The sequence below is a fragment of the Sorex araneus genome, chromosome 3 (genome assembly GCF_027595985.1).
Source record: "Sorex araneus isolate mSorAra2 chromosome 3, mSorAra2.pri, whole genome shotgun sequence".
Taxonomy (NCBI): Eukaryota; Metazoa; Chordata; class Mammalia; order Eulipotyphla; family Soricidae; genus Sorex; species Sorex araneus.
Window position 1 is genome coordinate 175341298 of NC_073304.1, and position 24330 is coordinate 175365627.

General features: G+C 61.0%; 3 protein-coding genes across 3 annotated transcripts; 1 reads left to right on the forward strand and 2 right to left on the reverse strand.

The window, feature by feature from the left end:
* The first annotated feature begins 637 nt into the window (after positions 1-637).
* On the forward strand, positions 638-9297 carry NRGN (neurogranin). Its single transcript, XM_012931970.2, has 4 exons — positions 638-845; positions 7872-8098; positions 8339-8356; positions 8560-9297. The coding sequence occupies exons 1-2, from the start codon at positions 831-833 to the stop codon at positions 8091-8093; spliced, it is 237 nt and encodes a 78-aa protein (XP_012787424.1). The 5' UTR covers positions 638-830; the 3' UTR covers positions 8094-8098; positions 8339-8356; positions 8560-9297.
* VSIG2 (V-set and immunoglobulin domain containing 2) lies at positions 8800-13328 on the reverse strand. Its single transcript, XM_055132195.1, has 7 exons — positions 13254-13328; positions 12736-12948; positions 12167-12374; positions 11487-11645; positions 10603-10722; positions 10382-10526; positions 8800-9742 (listed from the first exon to the last, which is right to left on the reverse strand). Exons 1-7 carry the CDS (start codon positions 13326-13328, stop codon positions 9610-9612), a joined length of 1053 nt encoding a protein of 350 aa, XP_054988170.1. The 3' UTR covers positions 8800-9609.
* Positions 13329-14042: 714 nt separating this feature from the next.
* Positions 14043-21618, reverse strand: ESAM (endothelial cell adhesion molecule). The gene is made up of 7 exons (XM_004604782.2): positions 21417-21618; positions 18606-18793; positions 17847-18051; positions 17497-17652; positions 15385-15507; positions 14922-15054; positions 14043-14797 (listed from the first exon to the last, which is right to left on the reverse strand). The coding sequence occupies exons 1-7, from the start codon at positions 21484-21486 to the stop codon at positions 14482-14484; spliced, it is 1191 nt and encodes a 396-aa protein (XP_004604839.1). The 5' UTR covers positions 21487-21618; the 3' UTR covers positions 14043-14481.
* Positions 21619-24330: the final 2712 nt, after the last annotated feature.

Here is a 24330-nt window from a genome sequence, read left to right on the forward strand (position 1 = left end):
GGCATGCAGCCACCTAGGCTGGGCGCTGGCTCCTGGGTGTGCCCGTGCGTGGGTCTGCCCGGCGTGTGCAGAGGGTCTCGGGTTTGATGGCGGGCTTGGCTGCTCAGTGAAGAAGTACATGTTTTGGTGAGTATCAGATAGGGACATGTGGCGATGGTTTGTGTTGATGCCAGCCCAGCGCCAGCTTGTGTGTCGTCAGCTTTCTCCGTTCTGCAGAGGAGTGAGGATGGGACTTTGCACCACACACCCCGGGGGGCTTCTCTCTTTGCGGGCTGAGGGGGAGGGAGATTCGTTAGAGACCCATGAAGGACTCTAAGCCAAGTGGGGAGCTGGGTGCGTGGTTTTCCGTCTAGGGACAGAGGAGAGGGCTGCTGCGCCCAGATGTGCCCGAGTCCAGGATGTTGGGGGACCTCGTGCCCGCGCTGGCATGCATCTGCCTGGCAGTCTGCCGCTGCAGGGAGCCGGGGAGGCGGTTTGGGGAGGATGGGGTGTGTAGGAGGATTGGATGGAAGTGTGTGGGAGGAGGGGTTGGAGCGGGAGGAGGAGCTGGGAGGGGCGAGCAGGGGCGGGGCCGCTTGCCACGTGACCCTCAGACCCCGCCCACCCCACCGAGGGTGTCTCCTGATTGGCTTCGGGGCCGCAGGGCTCAGGTTACATTCGCGAGCGGAGCGGAGCGCGGGAGAGCGGACCCGAGAGCTGAGCTACAGGTTTGGGGCAGGTCGCGGGGCACCCCAGAAGCCCAGAGCCCCAGAGGTCCCCGCCCGGCCCCACACAGCCCCAAGCCCCGCCGTGCGTCAGCCTCCGCCCCGACCAAGGATCCCCACGGCAGCATGGATTGCTGTACCGTAAGTTAGAGGGCCGGGGGGCACGGGCACTCCGCTGAGTCTGGGGCGAAGGGCACCCCCCCAAGCTCCCCGCTGGAAGGCTTGAGAGGGATGGGCGAGGAGGCCGAAATCCTCGGAGCAAAAGGGGTGCCTGCTGATCCGTGGGTGGTGGAAGGCGTCCGCCTGACTTGGAAGCGCAAGCAGGGAAAAAATGCTCCCCGGCTGGCGGGGGCGTCTGGGCGCCCATCCATCCGCCAGGCGCTCCGGGGTGGACCCGAGCTCGGCGGGGCTCTGCGGCCACAGAGGGGACTTCCTCCCCGCCCCGCCCCGCCCCGCACCCCAACGGGCACGCTGGAAAACGTCTCTGGGGGAAGCCGCGGCGACCCCCTTGCCCATCCATCCTCGCCCCTGGCTTTTGGCCCGCACCCCCAGCCCCGAGCACTGACGCCGCAGCCGGCGGGGGACGGGGATGAGCGCGGCGCGGGGACGGGCAGCTGATCTGAGCTATTGGCTTAGGAGTCATGCTGGATTCCTGCAAAGAACCTGTTCGAGGTAGCCCCAGGAGGGGCTGGCCCGGCCCCCAACGCCTTGTGGCGCTGGAGGGGGCTGGGAGAAGTGACCGCGAGGGAGCGGTGCGGGCGAGGAGAGGAAGCGTCTGCGGCTCGTCAGCGCCCACACGCAGACCTGGGGGCGCAGGGGCCTGACGGCAAAGTGGGTTGCTGCTAAGGTGACTGGGGTGTGAAGGCGCCTTCACAGCCGAGAGCAGCCGTAGGTGAACCGTACCTACCACTGCCGCCGCCTGCTCCCCGCTCCCCATCACAGAGCTAATGCAAGGAGCGGGGAGCGACTGAGGTCAGCTTTGCATGCCGGAGGCCCCCGGTTTGAGCCTCAGCACCTCCCGACCTCTGAGCACCGCCAGGTAAAGCCGGGTGCCAAGAGGAAGCAAAAACACTTAGGGGCAAGTCATTGGGTTGTTCAGATTTAATTCCAGTTAACACCAATAGCGCTTGGATGCCTTCTTGTCTACCTGGCTCTCTGTATCACATCACAGCAATCCTGGGAGGCACATATGATTATTCCCTCCATCTCACACACCTGCAGAGGGGCGTTTTGGGAGATCAGATGACATACCAAGAGGCTGCATCCCCTTGCCAGCAGGATTCACACCCAGGCCTGTCTGACTCAGGTTATTGACCTACAGCCTCCCTGTACCTGTTCCTTAAAGGCAGTGTGCCCATAACGGAAAATCAGTAAACTAAAAGAAAGTCCCGGGGGGGGGGGGGAGAGCAGGGGAAAGTCAGTTATTTTCAGCCCCATCCCCCACCCCCACCCCTGAGAAAGCTCTGGTCATGTGATCGTGTATCTCATTCCAGTCTCTTCCATCATCAGGATAATTTGGGTTTATAATAGCCAAAATGGATTATTTTGTTTTGGTTTTTGTTTGTTGTTTTTGCACGGCAGGTTGGGGGGTATGTCCTCCTGTGCTCAGGGCTTACTCCTGCCTCTGCACTCAGGGTCACTCCATATGTGGTGCCAGAAATTGAAGCCTGGTTGGCCACATGTAAAGCAAGCATCTTAATCTGCTATTTTACCTCTTTGCCCTCCATTTTTGCAATGCCAGGCACTGAACCCAAAACCCAGAGCCTTGCATGGGTGACGGCTCAGGCTCTGCCTCATCTCCAGCCAAGAAGTGGACTCCTTTTTTTTTCACACATTCTAGCACTTGTTACATGGATTCATTGCAGTATCTGTTCCCTGACTCTTATCAGCTGTCTAGATGAGGGAGTGGACATTTTTTGGGGGGGAGAAGGACCCACACCTAGCTCTGCACTCAGAAATTATTCGTGGCGTGGCTTAGAGGACCATATGTGATGCCGGGGATTGAACCCAGGTTGGCTGTGTGCAAGGCAAGTGCCCTCCTCACTGTACTATCTCTCTGACCCCAAGAAGCTGACTCTTAATGATGGTTCCTGAGCTCTGGATCCCTCAGGAATTTTTGTTTGTTTTGTTTTGGGGCCACACCCAGCGATGCTCAGGGGTTACTCCTGGCTCTGTAATGAGGAATTACTCCTGGCGGTGTTCAGGGGACCCTGTGGGATGCTGGCGATCAAACCCAGGTCAGTAGCATGCAAGGCAACACCCTTCCTGCTGTACGATCGCTCTGACTCCAGGATTATTTTAAATAAAGATAATAATTGGATGTGGGGAATAAGGCATGGGGCAAGCGGAGTGTTACAGAGAGGGTAAGAATGGTGGGAAAGGCGAGACAGGAAAGGTCAGTGGAAACTGGTGAGAGAGCTAAGATTTCAGAAAGCTCAAGGCAGAATGTGGCTTGGCCCCACCAGGAGCACCACAGTAGAGCTTCGTGTCTGCCCCTAGGCCCTGGTCTGCCCTGGACTGTGCTCTTGAGTGTCAGGAGATGGTGCTGAGCGGCGGGAGGCTCTGTTGGAGTGAGGGTCCCTACAGCGGGCAGCTCCTGGTGGAGGGGAGATGGCGCAAAGGGCCAGAGTACCTGCTTTGGTGTGCATCTCCCACTTTCCGTCCTGCTCTTCCATGGTCCCCAAGTGACCTGTGCACCATGGGGTGTGCCCCCCCCACTCAAAAAAAGAATGCTGAGGTCTTCAGGCACAGGCCTGAGCAAGAGATACTCTGCTGCAAGACTGCGGGGAGGCACAAAAGAGGGAAAAGGGGGCATCTGAAACGGTACAGCCACAGCGGGAAGGACGTTTGCCTTACATGTGGCTGACCCTGATTTGATCCCCAGCACCCCATATAGGACCCTCAGCCCCACCAGGAGTGATTCCTGAGCACAGGGCCAGGAGTAAGCCCTGAGCCAGGTTGCCACCCTGTCCTAAAGAAAAGAGGGAGGAAGGGTGCTAGGGGCTCGGGCAGGGCCGAGCTGCGCCCGGCATCTTCCTACCCCATTCTGGGTGGCTGGGTCTGTCTGGTGCCCAGAGGAGGGACAGTGCAGCCCGGCCATGAGTCCCCGCCTCCCCTTCCACCAGGACCTCACCTGCTGACCCTCTGACCTAGCGTTTGAAAGACCTCCTTGTCCTGCCCTGTTTCGTTCTCCCCTCTTGGGAAGTAGGCATAAACAGGAATGAAAAGAAGAAAACAGGTTTTTATTTTATTTATTTTTTTTCTTTTTGGGTCACGCCTGGCAACGCACAGGGCTACTCCTGGCTCATGCACTCAGGAATTACTCTTGGCGGTGCTTGGGGGACCACATGGGATGCTGGGAATTGAACCCGGGTCGGAAGCGTGCAAGGCAAATGCCCTACCCCCTGTGCTATCACTCCAGCCCCCACAAACAGGTTTTTAATTGGGAGGTTTTGTTGTTGTTTTATTTTCTCTTTTAAGGGGACACACCCAGCTGTGCTCAGGGCTTCCTCCTGGTAGGGTTCCACATCTGCTGCAGGGCTGAAGCTGAGGTGTGCTGAGTGCAAGGCAGGGACCTTCCCCCAGGCTGTCTCTCTGGCCACATTTTGATTTCTCTTTTCAAAGCCAGAGCTGATGATTCCAGCTCTGCAGTTGCTGGTTTATAGAGTCACAGATACGGGACACTCCTGCCTTCACCTAATATAAAGACGAGTATTGGGCGGGGGGGGGGGGGGGCGGCTAGGGGGAGGTCTTACTTTTTTGCTTAGTCTCCCGTTGACTTGAATGAATGCGCAGAATGACCTGCCCAGAGTAGTGGCTTCGACTCCTGTCAGCCGAGTGACCATGACGAAGTGACGGGCTGCTGCTTGACTGCACAGCTGGTGACTCGGCACTCTCAAGGGCCCACAGGGCTGAGCACAGGGCATGGCACACTAGTAGGCATCAGATTATTGGGGACCACTTCCAGCAATGCTCAGGGGGTGCTGGGAACTGAACTCGGGCCTCACACATGGCAGGCACCAGCAGGCCCTATCTGTGGCCCGGCAGGGACCACTCTAAAACCTCTTTGGATTGGGAAGCTGATGGAGACTTCATGGAGGACAAGTTCTAGTTGCAGTTAAAGCCACAGAGACTCCCGATAGCACAGCAGGTGGGACGTTTGCCTTGCACACGGCTGACTCGGGTCCGATACCCCATACAGTCCACCAATGTCACCGGGAGTGATCCTTGAGCACAGAGCCAGGAGTAAGCCAAATTACCACCAGGTGTGGCCCATAAAGGAAGGAAGGAAAGGAGAGAGGAAGGGAAGGAGAGAGAGGAGGAAGGAAGGGTGGAAGGGAGGAAGGGAGGAAGGAAGGAAGGAAGGAAGGAAGGAAGGAAGGAAGGAAGGAAGGAAGGAAGGAAGGAAGGAAGGAAGGAAGAAAGGAAGGAAGGAAGGGAGGGAGGGAGGGAGGAAGGGAGGGAGGGAGGGAGGGGAAGAAGGGAAGGAAGGGAGGGAGGGAGGAAGGAAGGAAGGAAGGAAGGAAGGAAGGAAGGAAGGAAGGAAGGAAGGAAGGAAGGAAGGAAGGAAGGAAGGAAGGAAGGAAGGGAGGGAGGGAGGGAGATAGGGAGGGAGGGAAGGAAGGAAGGAGGAAGAAAAGGAAGGAGGGAGGGAAAGAATGGGAAGGAAGGAAGGAAGGAAGGAAGGAAGGAAGGAAGGAAGGAAGGAAGGAAGGAAGGAAGGAAGGAAGGAAGGGGAAGAAAGGAAGGAAAATAAGAGAAAGAAATGGAGACGCTCCGAGATGAAGTGATGTGTTGGGGGTCTTCTCGTGCCTTTTCCATCTGCACCCAAGCACACCCCTGCATTCATACAGGGCTCTCCACAACATCACCAAACCTGGCCTTAGGGGGCACCACCAAGCATCATGAGCCAAGAGCCCCTCTGGATTTCCTTCACGCCCCTCCAGTCCCACCTGTGGCCGGGCCACCCAGCCATCTGCCAGCGGATTCAGTGTGGGAGCAGGAGCTGTGGGGAGCAGCGTGTCGCTTTGGGGGTGGCTTTGCCTGTTGTCCCAGGTTTCCATTCTGGATGCAGCTGGGGTGGGTGGGTGACAGCAGTGGTTGGAAGGAGATAGCCCTTCCTCCAAGCTCAGCCTCCGCCAAGCCCAGGAGAGTTGGGTCAGGAATGGGTTGAGCTTGAAGTACTTATCTGTTGAGAAGCTTCGCTATTCTCCGAATATCCCGAGAAATGCTTGCGCTCTGAGAACCAGGAGCCCCCAGGGGTGTTTTCTGAAGACTGGTGGAGCATCAGTCTCAGAGAGGAGCCACAAGGCCTACAAAGGAAGAAAGTGCGTCTCAAGCCTGCGTGCTGCAGGCCTCATGAGGACTCCCAGCTGCATTTCAGTCCACATGGGCATCTTGAACAGATTGAGAACTCAGAAACCCAGGAAATGAAGACCGCCTTGGGGGGCAGAAGGAGGGGAAGGTGGCTGTGGGCCTGGGCAAGGGCCTGGGAGGCAGCCCGAGGCTCCTGGGGCACAAGCCAGGTGGGGTGTCATCCCCTAAGCTCCCTGAGTGCCACCTGTAATCGAAGGGGGTGGTGAGGAGCAAAATGGAAAAAAGCATCATTCCCACATGACCTGGGCTTCCGCATGCACCCAGGAAGCAAAACAGTGAAAGTGTCAAATCCTCAGACAAAGGTGAGGGCAGTTGCCTAGAAGCCAGAGGGTGGATCAGAGGACAACTGTTCTGGGAGATGCTTTTATGCAGGCGCCTGGGGTGAGACTTGCACTGGAAGTAAACAGTCACCCCCCTAAGCCCCACTATGGACCCTCAAATCGAAGACTTAATTTAATCATAAAACAAAGAAAAGGGTATCTTTTTCTTTCAAAGTGACAAAGTGATCAGGCATATGCAAGCACCCATTAGTGAGGGGAGCTCTTTGCCACTGCAGAGATGGGGGTCCGTCTCTGAGAGCCGCCTCCCCCGTCCCTCCCAAGTCCTTGAACCTTTCCTCCTGTCACATAGGACAGGCTGTGGGCGGAGCAGAATCCGGAGGCTCAGGACTGGTTATTACCAGGCTGAACTCTGGGAAATTGTTTTTACCACTTTGGGTCGACAAAAACAACTATTTCACATCAACTCTTTATTATCTAAAAGAATCATAATAATAGCTTCCATTAATTGAGCAGCTAGATTGTGCCAGAAATTCAGGCATATCATGATGTTTATTCTTCCCCCTCAGCCCTTGGAAGCAGATAATTATCATCCTGATTTCAGATGAAGGAGTTGAGATGGAAAGAGATTAGATAACCACCCAAGACCGGCACAGTTAGCAAGGAGCAGACACAGGTTTTCTTCCTTTGATGGCCTTTTCTTATCCCTAGAGTAGGGGTTAAAGCTACACCCTGAGGCTGACAAGTAGGGTTGGGGTCTGGGTCTGGGAACTACCCCAGGCAGGTTCTGAAACAGTCCTATTAATGGCAAGGCATAACGGAGGGTGCCCCCCAAAAGGTGCGTCATCATGGCATTGCCAAAACTATCCGGGATTGTGTCCTATAGACCAGGCTGCCTGCTGGCACGGTAATGTGGCTGCGGTGGGGCAGCCTGTCTCCTCCCTTATCCGAAAAGGCTTTTTGCTCCCCATTTAGCTTTCCTTTGTCTTTTAGGGAGTGAAAGCTTTCAGCTGCAGACCACCCGCTCCTAGGGCTTGTGAGAACCCTAGGGGAAGGGAGAGAGAGAGCGAGGAGGAGGGGTTCAGCCAGCCCTCTCCTCACCTGGGCTCATCCCCGTGGACCGCGGGAGAGGGGGGTGCCAGCGGGGTTCCCTGCAGCTGACTGCGCCTCCGAACGCCCCTTCCCCATCTCTGCAGCTGCCCCCAGCCCCAGCTCCACTAGACACGGAGCCAAGTCGTGCCCGCCCCCTGGACTCGCCACTGTCCCGGCTCCTGGCTCGCGTGCTCCTTCCCAAGCCGAGGCACCCCTAGCCCACCTGGCCCCCAGCTTAGCGCCCCTGCCTGCGAGGCACCGAGACGCCGGCGCGTGGCGCCCCAGACGTCCCCCGCGCTGGGCACCCCGCGTCGCCAGGGGCTCGGTCCCCCCAACCCCTGCTTCTCCCCCGACCCCTTCCTCGCGGGAGACTTGGCTCCGTCACCCCAACCAGTGCCCCCCACCCCGACCCCGTCCCCAGGAGAGCGCCTGCTCCAAGCCGGACGACGACATCCTGGACATCCCCCTGGACGACCCCGGCGCCAACGCGGCCGCGGCAAAAATCCAGGCGAGTTTCCGGGGCCACATGGCGCGGAAGAAGATCAAGAGCGGGGAGCGCGGCCGGAAGGGCCCGGGGCCCGGGGGTCCGGGCGGAGCCGGGGGCGCCCGGGGGGGCGCGGGCGGCGGCCCCAGCGGAGACTAGGCCTGGTGAGCGCACGCGGTCGGGGCGAGGCTGCTGGGGAGACCCGGGAATCCGGGAGTGGGGGACGGGAGGAGGCTGGGGGTGCCCGGGAAGGGACGGGGGCAAGAATGGGGGCCCGGGGGCGGGTGGAGGAGACTGGGGGTCCCGGGGGAGGGACGGGGGCAAGAATGGGGGTGCTCCGGCAAGCTCACCCCGCTGCTCTCTCCACCTCCTCCCACCACACACCGCCCCGCCCTGGACCGAAGAGCTGAGCATTTTCGAAGGTAATGGACCGAGTTGGAGCTGCGGCTCGGGGGTCTCGGGTGGGACTGCCGCGGGCCGCGCGCGGGGGTGGTGTTGGATCAGAACGCCCGAGGCTGCGGCTGCGACGCCCCGGCGGGGTGGGGGCTCCCCGGCGTCCCGCTTTTGGGGGTGAGGGGGTGTGGGGTGGCTGGGCAGCAGGTGCTTAGCCCGGCCCACTGCTCAGTTCTCTAGGAGAGATGGATGCCGCGTCCCCTTCGCAGTGACGAGACTTCCCCGCCGTGTTCGTGACCCTCCTTCCACCGCCCCGCAGCTTCAGGAGCCCGCCCTGCGCCCCCGGAGACCCCCGCTCCCAGGCAGGCTCCGTCCCGGAGTCTCCGCCCGCGCCCGTTGAGTTGGTCCCGCGCTCTTCCTCCCACCTGGCCCGAACCCGCGCCCGCCCGACTCGCTCTTCTCCGGCTTCTCGTCCTCTCTCCCCCAGCATGCAGCTCCGCCCTGGGCCGCCGGCCCGCGTGGCCCGAGTATTATCGCTTCTTGTCTTTTTCTTTTTCTCTTTTTTCTTTTTTCCCCCCTTCCCAGTCCTTGCGTTCTGCGCGCCGCTGAAGGGAGCGCCCGGCGTCTCCGTGCTGTTCCCGCCCCAGCCCTTCGGATCTGGGGCGCGGAGTGAAGAAGGGAAGCGGGTTTTTCTCGCTCCGATCGGAAGGCAAGCCCCTGTTCCACCCCCCAGCTCCGCGCCTGCCTGTATCCTGCCCCCCCGCCCCCTCCCCGCAGCGCACCCCGAGAGCCGCCTCTTCGCGCTCCTCCGGTTTATATGCAAACGCCCGGGACGCCCGACGGGAGGAGTCCGCCCCGGCCCCGCCTCCCCCGGGCTCCTGGGCTGTGGCCGGAAGGTTTTTTTTTCATCTCGGTGTGTGCATGTGACCGTGCTGGGTTGGAATGTGAACAATAAAGAGGAATGTCCAAGTGTTCCGAGGGTGCCGGAGGGGAGAGAGCTCCAGGGCATCGGCCACGGGCTGGAAGTTTGCACAAGTTGCATTGGACCCAACCCAATGGTAAGGGTAGGGAGGGGAGTGGGTGCTCAAAGCATCCCCCACCCACCCCACTTGGGCCAACCCATATTCTGGCTGGAGCACAGAGCACCCGCTCCTTATCAGTATTATGTTTGTGGCCGCCTACAAGAACTGGCTGCTGCTGGCAGAAAGGGAGAGACAGTCTGGTGCCAGAAGGCTTTAATTTTTTTTATTTACATGTCCCACCCCAGGGACTGGGTGTGCAATCACACCACCATAGGGAGCTTGGACTTGGTGGTGGACACGGTGCTAGCAGAGGGGGACCTCTCCAGAAGGCCACGGCTAGAATCAGGCTTGGCAGAAGCATGCTCAGAAATTCCAGGAGCCATAGCATCCTCCCTGAAGAGTACAGACACGGACACGGGTGTGAGGAAGCCTGGAAGAGGCCCGCCCTCTGGCCCACGGGAATCAGGCGTGGGACTCAGCTGGACTCAGTCAAGATTCCAGACCTCATCACCGCCCCTCCCAACACACACACACACACACACACACACTGAGTTGAAAAAGCGCCCTGGGATCCCAGGTAAACCCAAGGCCACACTTGAGAACTATTGCACTGATCCCGGATCCGACGCTGCAGCTAACAGCTAACTGGCTGGCAGAGGCCGCTGTGCTCCCTTTCACCAGCTCATTGCTCAGAACTCAGCTGAGTGCCCAGGGCAGGTCCCACAGAATTTGACTCAGCTGAGTGAGTGTCCAGGGCAAATCCCACTCACGGCTTCTCTCCCCTGCAGGTGTTATAAACAGGACTTGGAAAACAGTCTGATTGAGAGTGAGAGTGCAGGTGCATGGTCCCCATCACCATACACGGTCCCCCTCACTGTCACTGAATCTTGGGGCTCACCCCCACCCCCTCCCAGGGCCCCAAAGATGTCACCTTTCTTGTTGTGTGGTGCCAAGAATCCAGCCTAGGGCCTCACCCATTCAAGGCAGGGGCCCTCCCCTCCCTGCCCACACCACCCTCACCCCCCTGCCCACCTCAGATCATTGCCCACATATGTCTCCTTGGGCTGCTTCCTCCTGTCTCTCTGACACCGTATGAGGCAGAACATACTGACGGACAGGAACAGCACGACCAGCAGCACCCCTATCACTGCTCCGGCCACCCGGCCTCTAGAAGGATCTAAGGAGACGGGGTCCTCAGAGCTGCAGTGCCACCCCCGCCCTCTTCACGGGACCACCACTCCAGGCCCCCATACCAGTCACGGAGAGGGTCAGATCGCAGGATGCACTGCCCATCTGGTTGGTGGCCATGCAGCGGTAGGTCCCCGAGGAGGCCAGGGAGAGGTTGGAGAGAATGAGCTGGCCAGACACCTCATCTAAACAGCAGAGGAGGCGGCCAAGGGTCAGCCCCGAGCACCATCTCAGGACGGCAGCTCCGCCTCCTCCCACCAGTCCTGCCCTTCTGGCAGTGGGAAACTGGACAGGAGCAGCCAAGTAGCTTGTCCAAGGTAGCCCAGAGAGGAAGTGCCCAAGCCTGGGCAACCTCTGCAGTCCACCCTCCCCCCTTCCCTCGCCATTTGCAGGGGAGAGGGCAGCTGCGGTGTGTGTAGGGGTCAGAAACGGGCAAGGGAATGGGGTGCGGCTCTCCCTGGCTGGTGTCCAGTTGGGGTGTGGCAGGCTTGCTGCTGCTATATCCTCCCAAATGCTTGTCCCCGCCGTGTACCTGCCTTGCAGGCAGAGCACACATCCCGAGGTCCACTGGGGGTTGGGGAGGTCTTCGGACTGAACGAGGGGGTTACGGGGATAGGAAGAAGGCGCTGGCACTAGCCCAGGACAGGGGGAAGCAAGGAGTTGTTTCCAGTTTTCGCCCCTGAAACTGGGGGACGAGACAGGCCAGTACACGCCCCGATAGCTGGCTCAGGAGTGATTCATGCGTGGCAGAAACTCTCCCCCCAACCCCCCCTGGAATAGTCGTGCAGGGCACAAGGGGTACTTCTGCCCTCCACCCCCTTCCAGCTTGGGAACTGTCCCCCTTTTATCCGCCCCCATCATGCAGCCACAGGCCAGGCCTGTAGAGACGCTGGGGAGGGTGGCACAGGGGAGGTGTTGGCTCCCCGCTTCCCCATGCCCTACGCCTTACCTTGCACCATGCCGCCGGGGGGAGCCGTGGGAGCAGAGCCCACATGCACCCATTTGTACACAGGCTTGGGGGCTCCCTCAGCAGAGCTGCACCTCAGTGCCACAGCACCTCCGATTTCGGTGTCACCGCTCCGGCTGCACGAGGGGCGGCTCGGGGGCACTGCAAACCCCAAAGGCCGTCAGGACCTTCCAGCACCTGTTCCTGAACCACTCCAGCCCCCAGAAGGGACCCCCTCTGCCCCCACCCCACTCCCAGCTCCCGCTGGAAATGCCCAGAGCTCGTAAAGTCCCTCTGGGTCTCAGTTTCCTGCCCTCTGAGCTCACAGAGGGACCGGAAACGGCTCTCAGCCCTTCAGATGCCTGAAGCAGCTGTCGGACACCACCTCAAAGTCCTGGCTCCCAGTGAACCACCCCCAGCTTCTGGAAGTTTCTTCTTGGGAAGGACAGAAGCTCTGAACAGGCTGGTGAGGGGCTACTGAGCCAGAAAGGGCAGAATCAGCCCCCCGGAGATTCCCGGAGTGTGACTCAGATGCCTGTGTAAAGGCAGGGCAGGCCCCAGGGAGATGTGTTCCCCAGAGGGTGGGGCAGGAGGTGGGGGGAAGGAAATGTTCTCCCTGGGGGTCCCCAGCGTGGCTCTTAGTAGGACTAGGGTGATGGCCCCGGACCCCCCGCCTGACTCACCCAGCACCGTGAAGTTGATAATCCCCAAACCGTTGGTGTCAAAGTCTGGGGGGTTGTTCACATGGCAGAGGAAGGTTCCGGTGTCTGAGGGCTGGACCTGGCTCAGCTGCAGGCTGGCCACTCCCGCCGTGGGGGGGCTCTGCACCAGGCTGGCTCGCTTCGCCTTGGAGCCCGTGGGGTACAGGTGGCCATTGGTGAAGTAGAGGATCTGGGGGGCAGCAAAGGGCGCACTAGTCCTTTCTTGAAAGGGGGCTTGAAGCCACTCCCCTGCATGGCAGCCTGGAGGGCAGCGCTCCCCCCACCGAATCCCACCCTTCTGGGTGGGCACATGGCCCCCCCCCAGCAAGCCTGGAAGGGCCGGCATTATCCCCCCGGACCAGTCACCGGAGCATGGCCTCGGGGCTCGGCTCGGAACTAAACCTGGAACTGCACTGATGTTGGGGAAGGGGCTGGAGGGGAGGTGCTCTGTGGTGAGAGTCTGGAAGGCACCGGTGCCCCCACCCTGTCCACGCACACTGCCCCCCCCAGCCTGGCCTGCCACCCCTCCTGGCAGGCGCCCCCTCACTCACGGGCAGGGACTCGGACAGGGGCTGGCCCGGCGGCACGAAGCTCCACTCCAGGGCGAAGTTGTCCCCGACGGATGTGCGGTAGGTGCAGCTCAGCTTGGCTGTGGTACCCACCGGGGTACTCAGGGGCTCGGCGGGCACCGTCACCTCCACGGAAAGCCCAGGCACTGGGGGGCAGGGGCCAGTGACCTGATGTGGGGTCCGCCCTGGGCCCCCCTCAAGAGTTTATCTCTCCAGCTCAGCCCTCCCCCTGGCTCCCTGTAGCTTCCGGGACAGAGAGGCCCAGGCCTGCTCAGTGTGTGGGCCAAAGGCCCCCACTAGGCGCACCAGGAGGGTGTGCTTGCCGCAGAGAGAGAGAGAGAGAGAGAGAGAGAGAGAGAGAGAGAGAGAGAGAGACCCCAGGGTCCCACGGGAGTTGGGGTGCTCTGCTCCACAGGCAGGAGCCCCTCTCCGTCCCTCCCGCCCATGCAGTGCCCTGCCCCCTCAATCTGGCTGTCGGGCAGTGCCCACCCTCTTGAGACCAGCCCCTTCTCACCACTCAGGCGGGCCACGACCAGCAGGACCCCCCCAAGGAGCGAGCCGGGCAGCAGGGCCATGGTCCTGCCCTCCAGCCGTCGGGCCCGTGGGGGTCTGGGTCCTGGTGAGGGCCTGGCCAGGGCTGGGTGCCGGGCAGGAGGAGCTTGGTTATCTCAGAGCAAATAAGGGCAGAGGCCTGGGCTGGCCCCGGGAGCAAGGCTCCTCCTCCTCCAGGTCCCGGGCTGGCACTGGCAAGACCTGCCCCCAACTCCTGAGGCCGGGCTGGGGCGACCCCTTGCACAGCCAAGTTCCTTCTTAGCCCTCCCTGCCCTCCCGCCTTCCCTTCTCCTCTCACTGGAGTGGGTGTCTCCATGGAAACTAGCGCCTTGCACGTAGCACCCCTTGGTGTGCGGGACAGAGAGAAGGCAGAGTGGGACAGTGCCCACGTCCCCTGCCCTGCTCAGCCCAGGACGGGGAGCGGGAAGGGGGGCGCGGGGGGGGGGGGGCGCTTGCTGCCTGCAGGGCATGTTTGTGAAGGCCTTCATGATCTGGGAGGGGACACAGCCCAGCCAGAGTCACCTCAGTGCCCCAGTGCTAGCCCCTCAGCATGGGGTGGGGTGGGGGAGAATCCCAGACCCTTTCAAAGACCCTGAAACTGTCCAAGCCTGTAAGTCTGAGCAGAGGACCCCCTCGTTCCCAGAGTAGGGGCCTCCCTCTTCACATCCTGCAGCTCACCTTCCCCCCATCCCCCCCGCCCCGCTGAAAACGTGCACAGGCAAGCACCCCACTTTCCTTACAAACACAGTGCATCTTTATTGAGACTCGCAAAATAAAACCAGAAACACACATTTCAAGTTAGTTTTAAAAACAGGGTCCCTGCCCCAGCCAAACCCGGCCAAGCCAGCAGGACAGGTTCCCCAGAATGCAGGGGGCCTGGGGAGTGTTAAGAGACTAGGGGTTCGGGGCTGGGAGGGCACAATGCCACAAGGTCCCCTGGATCTTGTGGCTGTTTCGGGGCAGAGGGGGCTTCTTTGCGCGTCCAGGTCCCCTCCCTCTTCCCCACCTTCTGGAAATGCGGGTCCTTAACCCACATTCCGTTTTCCTCTAGGAAAGCAAGGTGGGAGGCAGAGGACCCGGGGCCTGGGTGGTGGCCCCCTTTCAAGAGTCCGTGACCGACCCCAAGGGGAAAGGGAGAGATGACACGTGTCAGCCCACGAGGGCCCGGCCAAGCCGTCATACCAGAGACCCAGCCTGGCTCTGGGCGGGCACCATGACCGGGACGGCACCCATGCGGCTCAGCACGGAGGAGGAGATGCCGCCTGGGCTGGGGGCTGCCGGCTGCCGGTGCGCCCCGTCTGTCCCAGGCAGCCGAGGTGAGGGCAGGGCCTGGCTGGAGAGACTGGGGGTGGGGGTCATGGTCCCCGGTCTGGCAGCGCCTGGGGGTGAGCGGAGGGCCCGCGCGGAGGTGACAGATGACAGGGTCCCGTTCTTAGAGATGGTGTCTGAGCCCTTGGGCCACGGCAGGGTCCGGGGGGCCGTGGCGTCCTCCCTGGTCATCAGAGGAGAAGGAAGTGGGGAGTCAGAATCTCAGCTCAATGCTCCCCCCATCTCCACTGGGCATGAAAGAAGTGTCACAGAAGCCCAACCTCTGGGGACAGAAGCCCAGCTCTTACTTGATATCGTTGGCTGGCTCCTCCACGCCCTTGGTCTGGCGGTGGCGCTGGAACAGGAGGACCAGACCGGCCAGCAGCGCCAGCCCCAGCAGGGTGCCCACGATGGCCCCAGCCACCACTGCAGCCCCAGGTCCTGGAAAAGTCTGCAGTCAGAGGGCACCCGGCCGCGCCCTGCCTCTCCAGCCCCACTGCCCATTGACACCAGGTCTCCTAAAAGTCTGCGGTCAGAAGGTGAACCCGGCCGCTCCCAGCCCCTCCAGCCCCAATACCCACTGCTGCCTTTCAGGCAGGTCAGGAAGAACGAGACTGCCAGGCAGAAAACAGCCAGTCAACCACCAGGCACTGACCAGGGCGAGGGCACGGCTCCTTATGCTGCCCTCAGAGTGCATGGCGTCGGCACACTGACCCCTGCAGCCCTGGGTCCCCACCAGCCTTCTCCTGAACTCACTTACCCCTCACTGACCTGTGCTCACTTCCAGGGTCACATTGCATGAGCCGCTGCCCACCTGATTGTGGACCTTGCAGATATAGACGCCAGACATGGACGAGGACAGGTTGGAGAGGTTCAAGGAGCCCCTGTAGGCATCTGTGGGCATGACACAGCCATCACTCTGCGGCCCCTATTTCCCCCCAGACCCCAAGGTCCTCTTGGAAATTCCGGGGGGCTCGGTGGTTTGTTCCCAGTGCGGCAGGCCTCCCACTCTACCTGCCAGCACCCCAGAGCAGGCTGCGGAAGTGAGGCCTGCAGAGACTGAAGAGCATTTCCACCCTTAGCATGGCTGTGCAGAGACCCAGGTTGGGCCAGGGAGGATGGGGTCCAGACCAGGCCGCAGGGCCAGGGGATGTGATTGGTGGCAGAGCACATGTTCGCGTGAGCCAGGCACTGGGTTGAACTCCCCACATCACTTCTGAAGAAGGCAGAAAGGGCCAGAGGTCTCTAAATAAGTGACTTGTCACCCCTGAGCCTTGGTTCCTTTGTGTGTAGGATGGAAGAAGTTGGACCAGGCTAAGATCTTCCCCTGGGGTTAATTGGAGCCTCAAGAGGCTGGAGCGATAGCACAGCGGGTAGGGCATTTGCCTTGCACACACCCGACCCAGGTTTGATCCCCAGCATCCCATGTGGTCCCCTGAGCACCGCCAGGAGTAATTCCTGAGTGCAGAGCCAAGAGTAACCCTTGAGCATCGCCGGGTGTGACCCAAAAAGCAAAAAAATTAAAAAATAATAATAATCATTGGAGTTCCAAGTTGGCAGTGCAGAACAGAAGCTGAACTGCTCTCTGTGGCAGAAGTTAAGGGGGCTGGTGCCCGAGATGTGCTTCGGAAGCCTTCGGGCCCCTCCCAGTGATTCCTGGCCATCCGGCTGTGAATCAATGTGAAAGTCTTCTGAGGCTGAGATGCAGATAAGGCCCCATGGTACTGGGAAGCGCTGGTCATCCCAGCAGTGTGGTTGGGGGTGGGATGGTGAGTGGAGAAAGGGTGGGGGGGAGGGTCAGGGGGCTCCAGGGCCACACCCATGATGCCGGGAGGGGCTCTCTAACCCTGCACCTGGGATGTTCAAGGGACCATGTGATGCCAGAGGTCAAACCAGGATTGGCCACATGCAAGGCCACATGCTTAACCCTTGCACTATCTCCCCAGCCCAGGTTTCTTTTATTATAAAAACGGCTGAGTGGGTGGGCTGCAGGGAGAACTCATGGGTTAAGGTGTTTGCTTTGCAATCTCACCAAACCTGGTTTGCACCTCTGCACCACACCTAATGCCCCCAGCACTGTCAGGAGTCACCCCAGGTACAGAGCCAAGGGCAACCCCAGACAATGCTGGGGGCAACCCAGCACTCCCCCTGCCCAAGAAAGCACACATGGAGAGTAGGAAGAGGAATAAAATGAAAATATGCTACCTACATTCAACGATTGCTGACATTTTGCTATACTTGTTGCATTATTTATTTTCTGAAACATTTTAAAATAAAGACTATCATACATCTAAAAAAAAATAATAATAAGGGACAGAGCTCCACATAAGTGCAGTACCATTACCAAGCTGATATTGTGGTGATCAGCTATAACCACTTTCTAAAAGGCCCGACACTCCATATTAAATCCTCCCAGGGGCCGGAGGACTAGATGTGAAGTCAGACCCTAGACCTGCGCCTGGTTTACTGGTTCCACCCAGGCACTGCATGTGGTCTCCTAAGAACCACCACCAGGGGTCGCTCCTGAGCACAGAGCCAGGAGGAATCCCCAAAACCCCAAAATAAAACCAAACCTCCTAATTGTCTCCCCTGCCCCCAACTTTACACTAGTGTGTTCAAATCAGGGTCATTGATGTGGCAATTTACAAGTGGGGAGGTGGGGTCAAACCCCACCTGGAGAGCCCCCCCACCCCCCGCTGGCCCGGAATACAGATCATGGGGCTCCAGAGCCCCGGGAACTCAGCATGGAGCAGGACAGCGTCTCCTCCCTCGCAACCTTCCCTCCTCCCCTCCCTAGTGAGTCCCTCTCCTTTCATGCACCCCCATTTGTCCTGCCATTTTGTCCCGCCCCGCCCAGACCACAGTCTCCGGGAATTTCCTCACCTAATATTGGTGGAAAGAAAATCTGGGAGGATGGAGGCGGCCGCATCCACTGGTACTGGGCCGCTGGCTTACTCCTCGGGGACTTGCAGCTCAGGCTCACGTTGGTCCCCACCCGGGGGACGCCCACAACACGGCAGGATGGAGGCGCTGGAGGAACTGGGGGCGGGATGGCAGATTAAAAACCACTTCTGGGACCTGGGGAAGTGGGTCCTAGTGGCTGGAGGGCTTGCTTGGCACTGGGTCCCTGGCACCAAAGGGTTCCCCTCCACCCCCGCACTCCTGGGTGTGACCCCCAGACCTAACCGTAACACACCCAAGGGACTGTCAACTTCCTGCAGGGGCTCACCCACCCAGCACGCTGAGCTCCAAGATCTGGCTGTTGGCATGCTCTGTCCTCACGCCTTGTCGGTCTTGCACGTTCACGGAACAGTAGTAGGACCCCGAGTCTCTCTCCTGGAGACCCCGAAGCCGCAGAGACACGTTCTGGGAGGGCATGGAGTAGACCAGGGCCACTCCGTCTTTGTTAATTGTGGTCCCCCGGATGTAGGCCAGCACCTGTTGTGGGCATAACCCCTCCGAGTTACTCCATGAGTGTTCTGTGCCCCCCCCCCCACTAACACACCCCCTCAGTCCCTTCCCTGCAGCCACGGGGTCCCACCTGTCCCAGCTCCCTAGTCATCCCGACTGCCCCTGGGTCCTCTTCCCCCTAGGGGTTCTTGGGACCCCCACTTCCTGGGGTACTAGGAAAGGTTAGGAAGGGGGTGAGGTGGAACCAGTTGGGGGGCTGACCCTTGCCCCTCGAGGGGGCAGAAAGGAGGAGCAGGACAGTCATTTGGGAAGAAAAAGAGATGCTAGAATTCCGACAAGTGTTTTGCTTGCCCTAGCCCTTCCCTTCCCCCAACCCCAAATCCTCAACTTCTTCCATGGAAAGTTGGAGAAAGTTCCAGAGTTCCATGGAAAGTTGGAGGGGGGAGTCACACCTCAGATTTCAGAGCAAAAGAGAAAGGACCTGGCCGGCCCTGCCCACCCCCATTCCTTCCTGACCTCCCTTCCCCACGCCCCTGCCTCCCTGCATAGCGAGCTCCCCACCATACAGCGCCCTTCCTCACCTGCTCAGGATCCTTCCCCTGGCGCTGCAGGTACCAGATGGCCGAGAGCACCTCCCAGGGCTGGGACCAGCTGCCCTCCTGCATCACGGAGTACCACGCGGGGAGAACGGCCTCCGACCCCTCCACCACCTGCAGTTCCCTGAGGCCCTGCGGCACGTGCACCTGCAGCTGGGCGGGCGTGGGCACCACTGCGGGAGAAGGTGAGCAGTGAGCGCCCCCCTGGGAGAGGGAGAGGGGGGCGTCTCTCCCGCGCCCAGAACCACAGGGCCAGGGACGTGCTTACAACTGGGTCAGCCCTGAGTGCTACTCATGGTGGGTCAGCTCCACCCACCCTCCAAAAAGTCGCCAGAGCTGATCGTGCCCCCGTGCAGCAGGCTTGGGGACACATGTCTAGCCCTTCGTTTGCTTCCAGAGTCGAACACTGCTGGGCACCAAGATGAAGGGGCAGATCCACATGCGGATTGGCAGTGGCAGGTTAGGGCTTTAGGGTACACATCAGCTGTGCTGCCTTCTACCCCTGGATGGAACATCGGCCAGCAGCACCACACTCTGCCCTTCAGGATTAACCTTGCTTCCCACCCCCCCACTATCCAATGTGAGACCGTCCCCATCCCCCTCCCCCTCACCCCCCCCATGCCTTCCCCGCAGGGGAGGACCAGAACAGTCGCAAGGGCCCTGCAGGGGTCGGGTTGCTACCTGCGAGTGCTGTGAGGTGAGGGGGGGGCAGGGCCCGCGGGTTTCCAGGGCTGGTGGGGGCGGGAGTTTTCCAGGGCTGGGCCGCGGGTTTCCAGGGCTGGGGTGCAGGTTCCCCGGCCTGGCTTCCGCCCCTGGGCGCCAGAGCACCAGCCGTCCGGGCACAGGGGGACCAGGAGGCTCGGCCCTGCGGGCAGTCACCCGGACGGCTGCCCCGATGCACGTCGGGCCTGGCGCTCAGCTGCGCGCCCCATTGCGCGCGGGGTCCGTGGCGGCCACGGGCTTCTGGGCCCCGCAGAAGCCGGCTGGAGCCTCTGCGGCCGGCTGGGGCCGCGACAGGATGTCGCCACCCCCACCGCTTCCCAGCGGCACGTCCTTAGCATCCCCACACCCGTTCCTTGGCCTCCGCGGCACCCCCTTCTCATTTCCTGGCGGTCCCTGCGGGCCGGGCAGGAAATTTGTGCCCGGTGATAAGCCCGAAGACAATGACGGGGATGGGGGTGGGGGCGGCGCTGAAACAACCTCCGCCTCAAGGAGCCCCAGGACGCCCGGTCCAGAACCTGGAAGCTGGGGGGCGGGACCGCGCTTCTCTGCCTTCCTGCCGCACACCTGTGGCCACCGGGTACAGTGGGGGGACGGATCTGAGTCCCAGGAGGGGTGCCAACATCCTTCGCCCAGGGACCCCCCTGGGCCGTCCCTCTCGGGCGGGGCCTTGGACGGTTCCCGAGGGTGGAGTCTGAGCAAGTGTTCCCCAGCCCCAGGGGCTCCTGCGGGAAGGAAGGCCCCCCCAAGCCCGGTTCCCTTTCTGTCCTCGAGTGTTGGCTGGGTCCGGGAGCGGACAGGGCCCGAGAAGGTCCCGGTGCGCGCCCTCGGAGCGCCGGGCGCAGGCCGGGATGGAAAGCGGCTTCTCCCCAGGGCTACTATTTTTAGTCTCCCGGACTGCGCTGAGAAACTCCCCCCTCGGGCTTCTCACGCCCCAGGGGCAGCTGCCTGCGCCACCCCAGAGCACCAGCAGGGCCTCCACAGTCCCAGGGACAGACCCCAGCCGGGTCCTCGGGGTGACTTACCCCTCGCCCGGCAGTGGAGCCACCTGAGAGCTAGGGACAGCGCCAGATGTGCAGGATGTGAGCAGCCTTGGGCACCCTCCCCACAAGGCCTTAGCATGAAGCGGGTGGGCGCAGGGCAGTACCCAGGAGGATGTGGAGGGGGAGCTGTGATTTCGTGGGGTTCTGGAGCAGGGACCCCAGTTCTGGCTCAGAGGGTTTCTCTGGGACCCCAAGCCCCCTACACAGAGCTAAAAGAGCAGGGGGTGGGACTAGCTCAGTCCCCACTCTCGTGCTGAACCCCTCTGGCCTCTTCCTGGTTCTATTTGCCAATTGGATTCGGCCCCACCTGGGAACCCTGAGGAGGGGCATGAGGCGTCCTGGGTGTGTGTGTGGTGGGGGGGAGTGAACCTGCTGACCACTCAGCTTCACATCCATCCTAGACAGCACTGCCCCGCTCCTGCCAAAGGCCCTCCTGCTAATTCCCTTTGTCCTCTGACTAGCAATAGGGGTGGTGGGGTTTAGGGGGTGGTGGGGGGGTCACAATTCTGATCTCCAGGCCTTTGTATCCCTCCCCCATTTCCTGTGTCCCAAATGACCTCACGGTTGAGCTCCGGGCCCCTCCCTGATTCCTTGGCAGGAAGCAGGAGGCGAATCTGGGCTGGGAAACCGACATAAAGTCCGCATGTCCAGCCTGGGGACAGGGCATGGGGACAGGAAGGGGGGGGGGGACTCCTGGTCATCAGTGTGTAGATGAGGAGCTGGGAGGGCCCGAGTTAAGTCCTTAAGCTCTTTAGCCAGTGTCTCATCTAGCGGCTCAGCGCCTGAGCTCTGCGGGCTGGCGGTGGGTGCGGGGTGATGAATGGTGGGCAGAGATGCCCACCCCACCGGAGCACCCCAGGATGCTATACGGGACATAGCAGGGACAGAGCTCTCAGTAGACACGATGGCCCCAGGGTGGGGGGAGGGCTGAGTCCCAACCCACACTGTTTCCCCCCACCCCGCAGCTGGTGCCGCAATCTCTTCCTCTCTTCCCACCCGAGTCCCACGCGGCCCAGGTCTGGGGGTCACTCACCGAGCGCGCTCAGTCCCAGCAAGAAACACCGCAGCAAGCTGGTGGCCACGGTCCGGGGCAGGAAACCCATGGCCCTCTCTGGCCCGACAGTAGCGGGTGCCGGCGGCTCAGGACGTCCCGAGCGCAGGTGCTGAGGCTGCCTGGCGGCGGGTGCGGCCGCAAGAGTGGGGACACCCGGCGCGTCGGGCAGCTAGCGGCAGAGTCAGTACGTGTGCGCGCCGGTGTCGGGTGGGGACCTCCGGGGACAGGGGCGGGGCGTGCGCGGGGCGGAGAGGTGGCCGGGCTCGGACGGGACGCGCGGGCCCACCGCGGGGTGGCGCTGCCCGGCGGGCTGGGAGCCTGGAGCGGGTGGCGCGCGGAGTCCCAAGGCCCCCAGCCAGCGGGGTGGGCAGCAGGGACATCCCCAAGTCTGGTCTCCGATGGGGCCTCTGACGGGGACTCGGAGCATGAGCTGCGCTGTCCCCCATCCCAGACGCCGCGGCCTTCCTGGAGGAGGAGGAGCAGCGCTGCTGGGGCCGGGTCGCAGCCGCTCTGCGAGCCGGAATCTGGCTTTTCCCAGCCGGGAAACCCACCGAGCTGTCCGGAGGGGTCGCGGGTCCGGGTCAGGAGCCCGCAGACGCGGTCCGGCCCCGACGCTGCCCGTGGAGGGTCCCCCGCGGGACGAGCGCACGCCTTGGGGTCCACCGCGACGCGGTCCGCGCGGGGGTCGGCCTTGGCAGGTGTCGGGTCGTCCTCACATCCTGGAGCTCCGGGGTCTCGATTCTAGTCTCCTGGGCACCAGCAGAATCAGGGAGCAGGAAGGGAAACTGAGGCCGGCACCCAGCTCCGCTGCTCGGGAAAGCGCGGGGTCTGGGGCTCCGCCTGCGGCGCTCGACCCCTCTCGTCTCCGCGCTGGCCGCTTCCTCCACGGTCCGCTGCGATCCTTTAAGGCCCGGGCCGGGACCCTGGGGGCGAGGTCCGCTTAACTGCCCTCCGGGCCGGCGGGCACAGAGCCTCCCGCGCGCCCCCTGGCGGCCCGGCCCGGCGAGCGCGCGCACCTGTGCCGTCCCGCACGCACCTGACAGATGCTCGGAGGACGGCCAGAGCCCCGCACTCCCCGGGCAGTGGGCAGTGGTCGCCCACGGCAGAAGGCAGAACCGATTTCTGGCGCTGCCCGCTCGGCGTGGCCACTGACCGGGAAGCACCGCCCGGCCCTCTGGATTCCCCTGGCTCCGGGCAGCGTGTCCAGGCGGCTGCCCTGCGCACCTGGGTCCTCTTGGCAGCAACTCAAATACCTGCCATGCAGCGGCTTTGCGAAATGCCGCTCATGCGGCCCCTGGAATCTGATATTTGGCAGCTCAGCGGCAGCAGAGGCGACAGGAGGAGGTCACTAACAGGCTCACTACTTCATGCACTTGGAATTGCAGAGTACATTGTGTGGGGGGAGGCGGGGGGGGGGGAGGGTTCTCCCGTGACTGAGGGTTTGGTGTTCTTTGTATTGTGCTCACAATTTCTTGACTTTATTCTATATTCCTTGAGGGGAGGCACAACTGGCAGTGCCAGGGATTCAACCATGGTCAGCCACATGCAAGACAAGTACGAGCCTTACCCACTGTACTATCTCTTCGAGGGGTCTAGATTCTGGTAAGTATCCCTTCTTTCTCCCCAGATCAGAGCTAAATCACCCCATGCAGTAACTCTGAAGGTTGTAGTCTTGGCTAAACCCCAGATCATGTAAGCTGGGAGTCGAATATGGCAGTGTCCACACTCACTTGAAACTAGTTTTTCCTTTAACATTGAAGTAAAGCTGCCACCGAGCAGTGCAGTGATATGCCCACGAGAGGGGCAGACCCAGCAAGACTCAGGGCCCTGAGCAGACTCTTCACCTAACCCAACCGCTTCTTCCTCCTGACCCTGAGCGGCCAAGGGGTAGAAGTCAGCAGAGCAGCTCCACTGCTTTGCAGAAGTCTGTGCCAAGAGTAAAAGCCAGATCTCTACTCTGTTACCCCTATGAGGTTCTGGATGTTTCCTTGGATCCTGGCTTCTGAGTGTGTGTGTGTGTGGGGGGGGGGGTGGAGTCTCAGCTCAAATTCAAGTGCTCAGGGTCATTTTAAAAAAGGGGTGGAGTGGAGCAGTAGCAGAGCAGGGAGGGCATTTCCTTTGCATGCTGCAGACCTAGGTCCAATACTAGGCACCCCATATGGTCCCGAGCCCACCAGGAGTAAGCCCTGAGTGCTGCCGGGTATAGTCCAAACCTGCACCCCCACAAAGTGGGGGACTGTCAAAGCAATAGTACAATGGATTTGCCTTGCACACCGCCATCCAGGTTTAATCCCCGGCACTCCATATGGTGCCCTAAGACCTGCCAGAAGTAATTCCTGAGTGCGGAGCCAGGACCAACCACTGAGCATTGCCAGGTGTGGCCCAAAATTAAAAAAAAAAAAAAAAAAAAGCCAGAGATAGATCAACAGCAAGAGTGCACTGTTTGCACACAGGAAGCCTAGGATTGTTCCTTGGCACTGCCAGGTGAGCCTCCCCAACCCCCCTACAGCCCCAGAAGGAACTGTCAAGTGATCTCTAAGAAATGCAAGTGGCGGTGAGGGGTTGCTCTGAGCCCAAGGCAGGAGCAGCAATGCAGAGGGGGGACACCAGTGAACAGACTTATGTCCTGACATCCAAGAGGCCAGCATCATGTGTCTCACAGGCAGGTCAGCTTCCTGCAAAAAGGGACTGGGCCGTGTCCATAGCTGTTCTGCCAGGGAGCTGGTGAATGATGCTCAGTGCTGGTCCCCCCAGCAGAGGAGTTTTTACCCACAAAGTCTGGATGGACAAAGGTCAGGCTAAAATTTGTGACCTGGCCAGTGTCTATACCAGCCCTGCTGGCACATTATGTTCCCCACAGCCTCGCTGGAGACAGCGAACATCATTAGGGGCA